At 40.7% G+C, this 16545-nt stretch overlaps 1 protein-coding gene across 1 annotated transcript in view; it reads right to left on the bottom strand.

The window, feature by feature from the left end:
- The window catches only part of FMN2 (formin 2), a 316289-nt gene that overhangs the window by 214391 nt on the left and 85353 nt on the right, over positions 1-16545 (bottom strand). Inside the window, exons 3-4 of the mRNA XM_073793699.1 lie at positions 15647-15794; positions 8282-8337 (exon numbers count right to left, since the gene is read on the bottom strand). Coding sequence (XP_073649800.1) covers positions 8282-8337; positions 15647-15794 — 204 coding nt within the window. The remainder of the gene's footprint in view (positions 1-8281; positions 8338-15646; positions 15795-16545) is intronic.

Here is a 16545-nt window from a genome sequence, read left to right as displayed (position 1 = left end):
CCTTGATGAGTCTGGCTAATGGTTTATCAATTTTGTTTATCTTCTCAAAAACCACCTTTTAGTTTTATTGATCTTTGCTATTGTTTTGCTTCATTTCTTTTTCATTTATTTCAGATCTGATCCTTATGATTTCTTTCCTTCTGCTAACTTTGGGGTTTTTTGTTCTTCGTTCTCTAATTGCTTTGGGTTTAAGTTTAGGTTCTTTATTTGAGATGTTTCTTGTTTCTTGTGGGAAGATTGTATTGCCATAATTTCCCTCTTAGAACTGCATTTGCTGCATCCCATAGGTTTTGGGTCGTCGTGTTTTCATTGTCATCTGTTTCTAGGTATTTTTTGACTTCTTCTTTGATTTTTTCAGTGATCTCTTGGTTATTAAGTAGTGTAGATTTTAGCCTCCATGTGTGTGTATTTTTTACAGATATTTCCTGTAACTGATATCTAGCCTCATAGCATTGTGGTCAGAAAACATACTTGATATGCTTTCAATTTTCTTAAATTTACCAAGGCTTGATTTGTGACCCAAGATATGATCTATCTTGGAGAATGTTCCATGAGCACTTGAGAAGAATGTGTATTCTGTTGGTTTTGGATGGAATGTCCTATAAATATTAATTAAGTCCATCTTGTTTAATGTATCATTTAAAGCTTGTGTTTCCTTATTTACTTTCATTTTGGATGATCTGTCCATTGGTGAAAGTGGGGTGTTAAAGTTCCGTACTATGATTGTGTTACTGTCGATTTCCCCTTTTATGGCTGTTAGCATTTGCCTTATGTATTGAGGTGCTCCTACGTTGGTTGCATAAATATTCACAATTGTTATATCTTCTTCTTGGATTGATCCCTTGATCATTATGTAGTGTCCTTCTTTGTTTGCTGTAATAGGCTTTATTTTAAGTCTATTTTATATGATATGAGAATTGCTACTCCTGCTTTCTTTGGATTTCCATTTGCATGGAATATCTTTTTCCATCCCCTCACTTTCAGTCTGTATGTGTCCCTAGGTCTGAAGTGTGTCTCTTGTAGACAGCAAATGTACGGGTCTTGTTTTTCTATCCATTTAGCCAGTCTACGTCTTTTGGTTGGAGCATTCAATCCATTTACATTTAAGGCAGTTATCGATATGTGTTCCTATTACCATTTTCTTAATCGTTTTGGGTTTGCTATTGTAGGTCTTTTTCTTCTCTTGTGTTTCCTGCTAAAGAAGTTCCTTTAGCATTTGCTGCAAAGCTGCTTTGGTGGTGTTGAAATCTCTTAGCTTTTGCTTCTCTGTAAAGGTTTTAATTTCTCTGTTGAATTTGAATGAGATCCTTGCTTGGCAGAGTAATCTTCGTTGTAGGTTTTTCCTTCATCACTTTAAATATGTCCTGCCACTCCCTTCTGGCTTGCAGAGTTGCTGCTGAAAGATCAGCTGTTAACCTTATGGGATTCCCTTGTAGGTTATTTGTTGGTTTTCCCTTGCTGCTTTTAATATTTTTTCTTTGTATTTAATTTTTGATACTTTGATTAATGTGTCTTTGTGTGTGTCTCCTTGGATTTATCCTGTGGGACTCTCTGCGCTTAATGGACTTGACAATTTCTTTTCCCATATTAGTGAAGATTTCAACTATAATCCCTTCAAATATATTCTGAATCCCTTTCTTTTTCTCTTCTTCTCCTGGGACCCCTATACTTCAAATGTTGGTGCATTTAATATTGTCCCAGAGGTCTCTGAGACTGTCCTCAATTCTTTTCAGTCTTTTTTCTTTATTCTGTTCTCCAGTAGTTATTTCCACTATTTTATCTTCCAGGTCACTTATCCGTTCTTCTGCCCCAGTTATTCTGGTATTGATTCCTTCTAGAGAATATTTAATTTATTTATTGTGTTGTCCATCAGTGTTTATTTGCTCTTTAGTTCTTCTAGGTCTTTCTTATACATTTCTTGTATTTTCTCCATTCTATTTCTAACATTTTGGATCATCTTTACAATCATTACTTTGAATTCTTTTTCAGGTATACTGCCTATTTCCTCTTCATTTGTTAGGTCTGGTGGGTTTTTACCTTGCTCCTTCATCTGCTGTTTGTTTCTTTGTCTTCTAATTTTGCTTAACTTACTGTGTTTGGGGTCTCCTTTTTTGCATGCTGCAGGTTCGTAGTTCCCATTGTTTTTGGTGTCTGCCCCAGTGGCTAAGGTTGTTTCAGTGGGTTTTGTAGGCTTCCTGGATGGAGGGAACTAGTGCCTGTGTTCTGGAGGATAAGGCTGGAACTGTTCTTTCTCGTGGGCAGGACCACGTCTGGTGGTGTGTTTCGGAGTGTCTGTGAACTTACTATGATCTCAGGCAGTCTCTCCGCTAGTTGGTAGGGTTGTGTTCCTGTTTTGCTAGTTGTTTGCCATAGTGTGTCCAGCACTGTAGCTTGCTGGTCCTTGAGTGGAGCTGGGTCTTAGCATTAAGATGGAGATCTCTGGGAGATTTTTCATCTTTCGATATTACATGGAACCAGGAGGTCTCTGGTGGACCAACGTCCTGAATTCAGCTCTCCCACCTCAGAGGTACAGACCTGATACTCGGCTGGAGCACCAAGACCCTGTCAGCCACACAGCACAGAAGAAAAACGGAGACAATAAGAAAGTAAAAGAAAAATAAATAAATAAATAAAATAAAGTTATTAAAATAAAAAGTATAAAAAATTAAAAAGTAATAAAAAAGAAAGAATAGAAAAACTAAAACAAATCCACCAATGATAACAATTGCTAAAAACTATACTTAAAAAAAAAAAAAAAAGACAGAACCCTAGGACATATGGTAAAAGCAAAGCTATACATACAAAACCACACAAATAAGCACACACATACACACTCACAAAAAGAGAAAAAGGAACAAAATATATATATCATTGCTCCCAAAATCCACCGCCTCAATTTTGGGATAATTCGTTGTCTATTCAGGTATTCCACAGATGCAGGGTACACCAAGTTGATTGTGGATATTTAATGCACTGCTCCTGAGGCTGCTGGGAGAGATTTCCCTTTCTCTTCTTTGTTCACACATCTCCTGGGGTTTGGCTTTGGATTTGGCCCCATCTCTGCTTGTAGGCCGCCTGAAGGCATCTGTTCTTCACTCAGACAGGACGAGGTTAAACTTGCAGCTGATTAGGTAGCTCTGACTCACTCAGACAGGGGAGAGGAAGAGGTACAGAATGCGGGGCAAGCCTGGAGCAGCAGAGGTCAGCGGGATCCCTATAATTGCACCAGCCTGAGGCGTGCTGTGTGTTCTCCCAGGGAGGTTGGCCCTTGATCATGGGACCCTGGCAGTGGTGGACTGTACAGGCTCCCAGGAAGGGAGGTGTGGATAATGACCTGTGCTTGCACACTGGATCCTTGATGGCTGAAGCAGCAACCTTAGTGTCTCATGCTCATCTCCCACGCCCATCTCTGGAGCTCGTTTAGGTGGTGCTCTGAATCCCCTCTCCTCGTGCACCCCAAAACAATGGTCTCTTCCCTCTTAGGAAGGTCCCAACTTTTTCCCAGATACCCTCCCAGCTAGCTGTGGCACACTAGCCCCCTTTTCAAGCTGTGTTCATGCAGCCAACCCCAGTCCTCTCCCTGGGGTCTTACCTCCGAAGCTGGAGCCTCAGCTCCCAGCCGCCACCTGGCCCAGCAGGTGAGCAGACAAGCCTCTCGGGCTGGTGAGTGCTGGTCGGCACCGATCCTCTGTGTGGGAATCTCTCCGCTTTGCCCTCTGCACCCCTGTTGCTGTGCTCTCCTCTGTGGCTCCAAAGCTTCCCCCCACCACCACCCCCCATCTCCACCAGTGAAGGGGCTTTCTAGTGTGTGGAAACTTTTCCTACTTAACAGCTCCCTCCCACTGGTGCAGGCCCCGTCCCTATTCTTTTGTCTCTGTTTTTTCTTTTTTCTTTTGCCCTACCCAGGTAAGTGGGGAGTTTCTTGCCTTTTGGGAGGTCTGCAGTCTTCTGCCAGTGTTCAGTAGGTGTTCTGTAGGAGTTGTTCCATGTGTAGATGTATTTCTGATGTATTTGTGGAGAGGAAGGCAATCTCCATGTCTCACTCCTCCACCATCTTGAAGCTGCCTCTCTCTGGTCTATATTTTAGTTGCTCACTCATCTTGGAAATTGTGTGTGCTGGATTTATAATTAACTTGTGAATGAATGTCACTTTTTGCCTTAGAGTTCAGTAGGAACATACGATTTTCCCCTAACCTTTGATATGTCTAATACATTCTCATGCAATTCAAGTGCCTTGTTTCTGTGTCTCCATCACTATTCCTTCAGAACTACGTTCCCCACACCTTTCTTTTGATCTGACCAATTCTGTTTCACTCTCTGAACTTGCCTCTGTCAAGACACAGGTGAGTAACCCTCAAGTGCCATCAACCAGGCCACCCCCCCTCGTTCATACACATTCCATGATTCGCTCCTAAATAAACATGTTTCTGAAACAAACAATAAATTGTAGTGAGTGGTCACTGTATAAAGAGCATTAGAAAAGATACTCTACAAGGAGAACCAATAGAAAAGAATACTCAATTCCTCAATTAAGTTTGTAACCCAATTAGGCACTGAGAGGACTGGGGAGGACTGATCACAGCAGGATCCTGGGGGAAGAGAATTAAGCCAATTTCAAAGGAGGTTAAAACTGGACTGAAATAGGATTTTGCCACTCACCTCAAATCATACACATTTTTCTGACTTTTGAGAATTTAGTTGCATACAACATATGTGGTAAGAAAGTTTTGATCTTGGTTAATTTATTTTCATTATCCAACACTTTGTAATAGACGTGGTTGTTTTCAATTAATCCATACCGTAAAGTGTAGGAAGACCCAACTTTCAATTGCTTTGATGTACCAATTCCTACCCCAAGCTAGTGTTTTCAAAGATCAAATTCTATTCTCTTTACCTTTCAACTAGTCCATTTACATCGGAAAGATGTTGAGAATTTTAGGAAAATACTTTGAAGCACACATTTTATATATAATTTCAAAATTATTATTATTAATTTAAAATTATTTATATAATTTAAAAATTAGTTTAAAACTGGGTGGGGGGCTTCCTTGGTGGCGCAGTGGTTGAGAGTCCGCCTGCCGATGCAGGGGACGCGGGTTCGTGCCCCGGTCTGGGAGGATCCCACGTGCCGCGGAGTGGCTGGGCCCGTGAGCCATGGCTGCTGGGCCTGCGCGTCCGGAGCCTGTGCTCCACAACGGGACAGGCCACAGCAGTGATGAGCCCCGCGTACAACAAAAAAAAAAAAAAAAAAAAACAAAAAAAAAAAAAAACTGGGTGGTAACCACTTTAGCTAACATATATTAATATTTAACATAGGAGTAAATGTTTCTAGAGAATGTAATTGATATTTGGCTATTTATATATTGTAGAATACAAAAGGATTTACAGTTTAAATAGTATTTCAAATGCCAAAGAATAAAAAACAGAATTGAGACAGTTCTGTTTCGCTTTATGGAATAATTATTTAGATACAGCAGATTTCAGAGCATATTACTTGAAATTAATCAGTAAGTGAGGTCTAAAGAAAGCAGTTTTGTTTTACAACTTCCTGATCCCACAAGACCATGGGTGACAACACTCAGGGGTGGCCACATGTCTCCCTCCACAGATGCAGAGGATCCCCGCACCTTCCACTCCTTCCAGCTGAGAAAAGGCTTTAGGAATCATGTGTTTTGTCTAGGGATATGGAGCTCTCAGAATTATTAATTACAGGGAGAGAGCAAAAGACAGAACCAATTCCGTAAATTCCAGCGTGCTTGGATGGAGAGAACAGGTGCCTGGATGCACACCTAAAGAAAACCGAGAGCACAGGATGCACTTCACCTCTGTGGAGGGCCCCACTCTCTGTGTGCATAGCTTTCATCAGTCACACAGCAAACCCACAGGAAGTCCCCCACTTCCTCTGCAGGGGAAGCTCACAGACAGACTGCTCTCTAGTAACTAAGAGGCAAGGCGCGCTATGTAAAAAACAGAACTGTACTTTTTTTTAAACAGCAGTGAAGCACTAAAGTTAGTAAAATCGACACAATTTAGCAGAGTTAAACATGTGTCTGTGACCTAATCAGCTTCAATCTATGCCTCTAAAACATATCTTGACATCAGTCTCTTATAAATGGTATAAATACAATAGAATAACTTAAAATAAACTTCTCACCTCATCCATTTGATGATTTTGGCATGAGATGGTATTAAACAGCTGCAGTTTGATTACACATGCAAAAGTCTAATTTTTGTCATAGTGGAGAGAACAGGAGGTATAAAGTCGAACAGACCTACGTTCATACCATGGCTCTTACCCTTTATCAATTTTTGGTCTGAAGCAAGTTAACTCCTATAAACATCATTTTCTTATCAGTTAAATATGAATTATAATAGTTACTTTAAAGGGTTATTATAAGAATCACATAAGATAATGCAGTAAAAGAACAGGTGCACAGTACATAGGTAATTAATTCTAGTTTCCTGAATCCCTTTTATGGTGGTTACTTTAGGCTCTTATGAAAGAGACACACATCATCTCAAAAACGAACCAGTCCCTAAGTAAACTTATGATAAAGAGTCACCAATTCCAAGAGTACATGATGTCATTACTGAGGGCTAGGCTTCAACTGCTTCCCAACAATCTTACCACCAAATTAATTTATTATATTTTCTATCTTCTAGACACTTCACTGGCAACAAGGAAATGAGAAGGTGTGAAATTTAAATCAATCTATTTCCCCTGTGAGTTTCCAAGCTGTAACATCAGGTGTTTTAAAATCACCCAGTTCATCAGGTTTTCTGCTTATTATTGGTTCAGAGCTCATGAAACATAGAAAATCACTATAATTTTACACACATGAATATCTGCCTTGAATTATTCCAGCTGGAATCTTAATACACAAAGTAATGTTGTTGGTGTTTGGTCACCGTTGATAGTATAGAATACTTTTTGTCCAGGTTTTCTTTGGCATTATCAATATAACAGAGAATTCAGTAATATACGTCCTGGAAATAAGAACTAGAAAGATCTAACATATTATCCCAGATCACAGCTTAGTCATGCCAAAAAAAGCATTGCAAAAATAATGAGAAGATATTTTGAGGGCACTGTTTTTCTTAATTATTTCTCACTTTATTTCTCTTAACCTCTTTTCATTTTTCTTCATTGTATTCACTACTGGCTAATCATGTTAGCTAATCACAGTTAATGAACTACCAGCTCAGTCCACCAGGGCTCTTCAAGTGCCCCAGCCTGATGGAAGTCTCTGCTCTTAAAAAAAAAAAAAGAAGCTGGGAAAACCTGTTTTATGACATTATCCTTAAGAGCATCTTTACTCTTATGAAAGTGAACAGAATAGCTATATTTCTGAAAAGCACCAGATAATTTATAAAACGAAGTTCTCAACCAATTTATATCCTTATTTATCCTCCAGGAGGAATAAACTTTCATGTATGATACAGGGCTGCTTCTTTTAAAAAAGGAAGTCATTTTATACTTGGAAAAGTTCTCAAAAATCAACAGATTCTTTGATTTTACAGAGAAGAACACTATGTCCCAGATAGCCTGAGTATGTTGTCACAAACTGACCAGAAACTGACCTGGGCCTGAAACTCAGGAAGCAGCCGTCTCATTTTCTACTCAGACCCCACTCCAGAAAACACACTTCTTGGTGGTAATTTCTAACACTAAGTTATTTTCAAAGGTAGAGTTAGGAGAATGTATAAATAAATTTTAAAAATGGTTTTATAACCAAAAAAGCAATTGCTAACCACAATTACTATTTCATATAAGTGTTTCCTATTTTTACAGGAAGTGCATTTTAGTGCAAGAAAAAAAGGCACAAAATGTGGCTTCTTTAGTAACAGAATAAGAAAGTTTCTGTGGAAATTAAACAGACACTAACTAATGTTTCATCCGCCAAAGCAACTTAAGAATATTATTTGGTTTTAGAAAAGCCCTGGCACATCTTATAAAAAATCATATCCACGTGACTCTTAGTGCAACCAGGCCCATCTCTATACAACACCTGAGCAGCCGCTGTTTCCTGATGGAGCCAGCACTTGTGGGCCCAGCTCTCCGGCAGGACATGGAACAACATGGATGCTGAGGAGTTTGTGCCCAGTGCCACTTCCAGGCTGATTTCCTTCACAAAGTCTAAATGAAAGAAAACCCCCTCCCACCTGACTGGAGTCCCCTGCAGGCTGAGAAACATGGCCACCTAGCTGGCTGGGCAGATGGAAAGATAAAGCAGAGGCAAATAAGAGAGGAAAGGGAGCTGACATCCTAATTAAATCTTACCTGCTGAGCAGCATCTGAATATTTTTTCGGAGTTTCTAAAACAGCAGATTGAGACTCTGGGTTGAAAAGGAAGAAGACAGGCAATATGTTAAAGAGCAAATTTTCCCATTTCTCTGATCACAAAATGAAACTAACTGTAATATACCTTCAACCATAATAAGCACAAAAACACCCAGGCTACCTTTCATAATAAGCATCCAAACACCCAGGTTATACCTCCATGTTATGAGGACATGACTGCTTTTGAGTACATGTAACACACAAAATGACACACCCATGTCATTAGGTATTTTTTAAATTAGATTATCTCTACACCCTTCTTTACACATCAGTCATGATTATTTGTCTCAACTCCTAGTTTCTACTTTGTGCCATGAAGTATCTGCCAAGACATTCACTGTATTATTCACTTAAGTCTGTACAGTGACAGAAGCCAACTCCCCAGTCTGGAAGGGTGGGATCTTGGTTGCCTTACCTGACTATTGACAACTGACCTTCCACTCTCAGTGAGAGGTAATGAGTGCTCACCAAGAGGCAATGAGTAATTGTCATTTGAGAACCTACGGGACTGAAAATTCTTCATGCTGGAAAACCTAAGGGGTAACCAAGGCCATGTTTTCTTTTGTTTTCTAAGCTAGGGGATACTTTCCTCTAAGTGAAGCTTGCACGGGAGTTACATAAAAACCTAAGAGAGCTTCCAGGAATCCCCAGCGCTCTGTGGATGGGAGTCTGAGAACGACTCCCCTTGCCCATCCTGGGCATCTGTGGTGAGGAACCGAGGCCCCGACACAGTGGCTGGTGGTGAGACAAAGATGAGTCTGTCACCTGACCTTCACGCTGCCCCCTGCCCCCGACTGGCATGCAGACCAGACACCTGACAGCACACAGCTGTCGCTCTGAGGGATACTTCAGACCTTCCCAATTCAGCAGCATTTTAGTATGTGACATGTATGTGACAATGCATAGAAAAAATAAAAGGCAGTCGTGGTTTAAATCGTACAACATATTGCTAAACTAAATTGAAAGTTCTCATTTCACTTGGATTAAAGCACTGTCTCCACCTGGGCCCACGGACCTCCTTCCACCTGCCTACAGCCCAACCTCTCTGGCTCCACACCCGCTCACAGGGCTCTGGCCACACTGGCCTTCCTGACACCCTGTAACACGCCAGTCCCGCTCTGGCCACAGGATGTCCAATGGGGGCAGGGCAAGAATGTCTGCCCCCGCCCCCACCCGCTCCAGGGAGCACCCCCGTGGCCCCGCCCCCACCCGCTCCCAAGAGCACTCTGTGACCCCGCCCCCACCCGCTCCCGGGAGCACCCTGTTCCCTCTCTCTCTCCACAGTGTGGGTTCTCTAAGGAAAGCCTGCAGAATTCACTTGTTTGCCGACTTCACTCTCCCTCCGACTAAGTCAAACACTGTGAAGAAAGACTTCGTAGATTCTTTCTTAATGAATCCCCAGCATCCACAACAGTGCCCGGTGCACCGCAGGTGTTTAAAATATGTGTTGAGTAGTTGTGGGAGGAGATGAAAGGAGAGATCAAAGAATGAAGAAACCATGGAAGCGAAGCAGGAGCCCCAGGAAAGTGGGCGCTGGGCCTGCACCTGAGCTGAGAGAACATCTTTCAGGACAAAATCACTGAGAACAGCAATGACATAATCACTCACCAACACGTGTCACCGTGGCAACAGAATATTAACAATGCAGGCCTTTTCCCAAATACTGCATTTCACTAAGTTAATCAAAACGTTTGTCTCTTACACTGACAAATTTCTACTCCGAACACAACACCAGAGTTGGCCAGTTTTGAAGAAGGAGCTTTAACATCAAAGTGAGGACAGTTAATATTATAGCAAATCCAGAGTCTTGAATGCCTTTTGTTTTCTGCTGGTTTTCGTCACCTCCAAATCCTCCCAAACACAAGAGACTTGAGACAAAGTCCTGGGGCTTTGTATAGACTAGAACATTTTCTCTTCCTGTCTTTCTATGTAGATGGTGCAGGAAGAGCCCACAGGGTCTCCTGGGGGTGTCACGAATAGTTCTTTCCCTTAGAGACGCACGCAGGGTTTCCCAGCTTTTGTCTATAGCCCTAGACCTCGTGACCTGCCCAAAAAAGCAAACTTCTGGCTCTGATGGTAAAAAGAATGTGTACACCTCACCAGAACAATGAACTAGAAAGACTTATCAATATTGCAATCTTTTGATCACCTACACCTAAACTTTGAGTTTCTCTCTATCTAATTCAACGGCTACCTGAATTGAGTTCATTCTCCCACCTTCACCTCTTTCACTACACTTACTTCCTTGAATCAGTGTGTCATGACATCTAGGAGAAATTTATACGTCAAAATATTCTCTTCAAAATCATAAGCTGTAGTACAGGAGTTCTAGAGGGTCAAGATGTTAAGGTGAAAGAAATGTATAGAATAACTATAAAGCAAGGGGAAAATGAATGAGAAAAATCAAGAGAAGAAAGAAAAATAAATGTCAAGGAGAAAGAAAATAGGGGAGAATAAAGTAAGAAAGAGAAAAAAGAAGGAAGGGAAAGAGAAAGAGTAAAGAGAAGCATGAAAAATCGCAAAAAGCGCTGCCCGTAGAGGGAAGCCAGGGCCCGGGCTGCGCCCAGTGAGCTGCCTCCGAGCACCGGCCGAGTCGGGAGCCCGTGGGCAGGCAGGTAAGAAGCCCAGTGGGTTCCAGCATCCTCAGAGCGACGACCCCTTGTGCGAACCCCCGGGCCCTCACCCCGACATCCTCCCCGCAGGGCCTGGAGCTTTCGGGAGCCCCTCCTCCTCAGCCCCGCGTCCAAAGACAGTCCAGACAGCCCCCTTCATCAACAGGACGGCTGCTTTCGGAGTGACCCAGGGAAGCTCTCAAGGGCACATCTTAACTGCCAACTCCTCCACTCACCTGCCCTAAGGATTAAGAAACTAGACTGGTTTTAAAATATTACTGTGAAGCAAAGTAGGAGAAATAACCTTCCTGACAAAACTTCAAATGTTCCATGTTTTTAAAGTTACCTCACAAACAGTTCTGGACTCCCCACAATTCCAAATATGTTCTAGAAATGACCTCTCTATCATCACAAGTAAGCCTATGACTTATAAAACAAAACATATGTGGATGAGTTTTACATTTGTAGAGGGGACAGCAAGAAAAATAAGCAGGACATGACACTCTGGTAAGAAGGGAAAGTAAATCAAATCACCCCTTTAAATATACAAAATATGCCTTCTGAAAAATGAACTAAGAAATCTCTAAAAACTTACATTTTAGTGAGAAATGCACTTATATAAAATAACTAAATTATGCTTCTTTAATTCTATACATCAATTTGATTCAAATCTAGTCAATTTAATTGAAAGAGAATTCATTAAATTTCATTTAAATAGCATGACTTACGATTAGTGGCCTAACAAATGGTAGATGTCTTTACTTCTGGTATACCCTGTCCTTCCACAAATGAAGATGGGGTTATACATGTAATTTTCCTAAAAGGAGTCAACACTATTCTGCATATTTGATTATTTAATAGTCTGGATCTGCCCGTCATTGCCAACAAAGGTTATCCACACATGGGCGTTAGCTTGCATATATAAGGGGGAAATGCAGGCTGATCAAAATAAAACTTAACATGGAGAATCATTTCCAGGAGACACAGTTGATCTCTTCTAGAGCATTTTATTCCTTGAGAGACGAATGCCATCAAACATCCCCCGGCCCCTTACAGAATCTCTGCTTTACCTCAAGTGAACATGTGTTAACGCACTGGGACAGACCTGGAAATAGGGTGAGGATGCTGTTATTTGCATTTCATCCCACAGAATCTCCTTTATTAAGAACCAGTAGAAAGCCTTCTTTTGGATACTAGAGGACAGCAAAGTTGTCCTTCTGGGACTGTTGCTTTTCATTTCACAGACACACAAGGCGTGATACAGACTTGTTTCCACTTCCCTTCTACCTTAAACCCAAGGCATAAATTTCAACTACCTTTAAAAACTGCCAAGTCCTTCTGAAATACACTTCAGGATGCTAGTTCACCCTAGCCTCATTTTATTGCCCCATCCTAAATTCCTTTCAGTTTAATCTGTTTTCCTTTGTAATCCTCTTGTACACCTCACATATTCATAAGCTGCTCAGATCATTTTTTTGAAGCCAAGGTGGGTTACCATTCTTTCAGCCAGCATGTAAACAGATATTTTAAGATTTCTACACAAAAAGCTTGTCATGTTTCTAACAGCTCTCCTTCCATATTTTCCTCCAGGATTTTTTGTATCCAGAACTGCCTTTCTAAAATAAGTCCTCCATTCACTCTCTTGATCATTCACATTTTTAAAGGAAGATAAGGGCCTTGATTTTCCAAAGACACACCAAGAATGATCAAGTCTCTGTTCACACCTAGACATCTTGACCCTGTTCTTCACACATTCAAAACTAAAGTTAATTCTCCCTTTGTGTAAATCTATCGAATAACTTTTGGAGCTTGGTAGTGAGCCCCTAAAACGGTCCTCAAGCTGTTTCAGCACACCGCGTTCCATCAGATACTTGCATTCATATGCTGAGTAGATATTTTATTTATTTTTATCTTTTTCAACAAAAGGTCTTCATCTTTTCACTCAAATATTTAAGTATATAATAGGTGTCCAAAGGTCTTGAAATGTCAGGAGTCTACACAGAAGACAGATATGTAGAGACAGAAAAATTACATATCTAAATAATCCACATGATAGAGATATGAATAAAATGCCACGGGGCTCTAGAAGAAAGAACCACTGTGGCAGGGAGGTGGGTTGTATCAAATAAGTAAAGGAAAATGAAGAGAGTAAAGAGAAAGAGAAAACAAGGTAAGTAAAAAGTTTTCTTCTTATTACAATTTCTGCCACAAACTTCTGGAGCAAGCACATTGCTTCCCAACTTCCCTTCCAGCCTTGTCCTTCCAGGAAACATTCTACAGACTTCAGACAGTCAGGCTCCACTGTGGAGGCAATGTAGACAGGCTGCAGGGAACAGGCTGGGAGCCGAAGATTCCCAGGAATCCACAGCCCTTGAGGCTTCACCGCAGCCTCTGCACTCAGACTCACATAGCAGAGGGCCCGTTTCTACATCAATAGGTGAAGTTGGAGAAAAACCCGTTTCACAAAATGGATCATGGAAAAACAAAAGTGAGTTTTCCGAGAAAGGCAGCACCACGAATCTGAATTAGCCAGACATGTGGAGTAGTAACCAGTGTGGAGAAGAGCCAAAAGGGGAAAAAAAAGAAAAACCAAGTTGGCAATTTTTTAAGATGGAACCACAAGTCTTTCTTCTTCAAAAAGAAAAAAAGTCATTGAGCTCTTTAAGTCAAAACTGAAAGGGACCAGATGCTGCAAACAGTGATTTTAGCCTTGACACCCTTGCACCAATCACAGTCAAGTGCACTGGAAATAGTTTATCACTTTTAATAATCGCATTATCGAAGACTACAATTCATACCTATTTTTTTTAAAACAGTAGACTCGATGCACAGTTTTTACTACATTATCTACATTCTCACTCTTACAACTGACTGCTTGCCTACGACAGGGAAAGTGAATGCCCCAGAATGAGAATGCCCCATGGATTCACAGCAAGAAAAGTTTAGAAGGGCCATTAGACAATTTGGACAAAACAGCTGTTGGGCTGTTGGGTTTAAAACAGATCAATTGGAGAAAAACAAGTCACTACATTAAACTATTTTCTACTTACCTCCATCATCCTCTTCAAGAAGGCATATTTTAAAAGGAGACAAGTTGTTATATTAAAAATTGCTGCTCTGGCATTTTGCAAGCTACATCAAATAATGAAGAAAAAACTAGATTACAAACTTCCTGACATCAATTCCGACTATCATCTCCTACCAAACTAAAATTCAGATGATCACTAATTAACTTTCCATCTAGTGTTCCTCCAGTATACAATAAAATCAGTAACATAAAATGTTTCAGTTAAAATTGAGAGAAGTAGACACACTAGGGAAGAAAAAAATGAAAACATCATCCTAATCAATGATGTAAAACACAGATATGAACAACTGTTAAAATAACTCATTGAAATTGACTGATTCTACTATATCTACACCTAGTTATTTCCTAACCAGTAAGTAATTTTTAACATAAACAAATAAAATAGTGTATTTAATGTGATCATTATTTTAGTTATATGCTTTTCCTTTTAAAACTAAATTTGCTTTTATGTGCTTGTTTTTTTCATGTGTTATTATGTCAGCACCCCCTCGTCTCTGAAGGTCTACCTTGGCCCTTGATCAACTGTTCTCTGCACCACAGGAATCTCAGAGCCCTACACAGAACACATGTCCTACATTGCATCTCTTGTATGTGGTTCATTTCAGGGAGTATAGTCCACCAAGTAAACACTAAGCAGTGTTTCAAAAGCATCAGACAGTGAAAGGGGGACATGCAGCATTAGGTGTGGGCCCCCATTAAGTGCCTCAGTGCAAAGAAGAAACAGGTAAATGCATCGCTCCAGGACTGGGAGAAAAACAGAGGTTATAAGCACTAGGCCCCTCTGCATACCTTTGGGCAGGAGCCTAGAATAAAGTCCCTGACAGTGTGGGTCATTGTTGGCTTTAAAGGGAGCTCATGAGTTAGATAATGACAAACAACCAAATTCCATAAAAACATTGTTACAAAAATAGGATTCTTAATTCAATACAATAAATACAAAGTGCTTTCCTAGCTTCAGGCTCCATATAAAGCTGACATTAATCTCATGTTACCTTCAAAATACTTCAAAAATAACACAAAATATTTTAGGATGACACAAGAGACAAAGAGAAAAAAAACCAAAAGGAAATATTTTTTAGAAAAATATTACATCTGAACACTGAACAATTTTTTTAATTACTTAAAATTTAGATTTAGTAAAATATGTTTCTCTATTTTGCCTCTGTCAGTTATCTCTGAAGGCAAAGAAAAAAAGGAAGAAAAGTTCAAAGAAAGCAGTAAGGGACGAGACAGGGGAAAGAGGTATGGTGGCCACCACCTTTGAAGCCAGTAGGCAGAAAGTTCCTTTCCGAGCTCTCAGCCCATGCGGAGTGTGCAGCTTCCCCCGGGTTGGTGGCCACAGCAGGACCCCGAAGCAGTGGTTCTCGGACTTTATATACACTGTGGTAACTGGACAACCCAGGGTCCCGTTCCCCAGAACTCAGCAGCCTTGAAGATGGGGCATAAGAATTTTCAATTTAACAAGCTTCCCAGTGATTTAGCTTGAGTTATATGCAGATTATAATCTAAGAAATACCTGAAGGGAAATCCAGACTCAATACCCAGTAGGTACTGCACAGTTATTCAATGTTACTTTCAGAATATTCACTCTTCCCGGGGCCCTACCTGTGTCAGCATCCTTGGGCCTGTGTTCTTCATCAAGAGGTTTAGACGGTGGCCAAGCAGCTGGGACTCTCCTGGGAAACTGCCCTTCTATATAATCCAGTGAGTGTGTAGGTTGACTAACTGCAGCCCAGGTGTAAAGTTGATCTTGCTATATTTCAAAAAAAAAAATAATAAGCTATTTTAATTCAATCATGAAAAAAATGGAGTCTTCTTGATTGATATTTGCAACATCATTTCTATCATAAACATACGTGTGGTGTGCATATATATACAAGCAAACATCCATAAAACATTAAACAGCATTTAATACAAGTCAGTGTAGATTCATCACATAAATATTCCTTCTCACGGTCTTTTCATTTTCATAACCATACCTGTTGCAAATTCTATTCTATGGTAAGATTTAAGTCTCTGTCTTTGGGGGTAGGAGGCCATGTGGGCCTACATGTAATTACAAGGTCAGAAAACCCACTCAATCACAGAGCTCCCTGATGAGGCATCTTCAATGCACTGGAATACGATGTCCCTTTGAAATCTGTTTAAACACTTGTGGCAAGGTCAGAGAACAGGCAGTGCTGGGCATGAAGGACCATAACAGCTTCCTCACCTTCAAGAGTAGGAAGCCCAGGAAACTGATTATCATGGTTCCAGGTTGGGGACTGTTTGGGAGACAAACTATGAAAAAAAAAAGGTAAATGAACCTGCCAAGAAAAAAAGAACTGGGCAGGGATCTGGCAAAGAAAGCTCTTCCCAGCTGCAGACCAACAGAATCCAGAAAGAATGAGAAGCAGGCTCATAACTACACCTCGTGCCAGGAAGCCAAGTGGGAACCTCACAAAAGACGCCACACCAAGGCCCGTGAACACCTTGCGAAACTGCCTGCTAGGATTTCAGGGTCA

Source organism: Tursiops truncatus, chromosome 16 (assembly GCF_011762595.2).
Source record: "Tursiops truncatus isolate mTurTru1 chromosome 16, mTurTru1.mat.Y, whole genome shotgun sequence".
Lineage (NCBI taxonomy): Eukaryota > Metazoa > Chordata > Mammalia > Artiodactyla > Delphinidae > Tursiops > Tursiops truncatus.
This window is presented reverse-complemented; position numbering and strand designations above follow the sequence as displayed.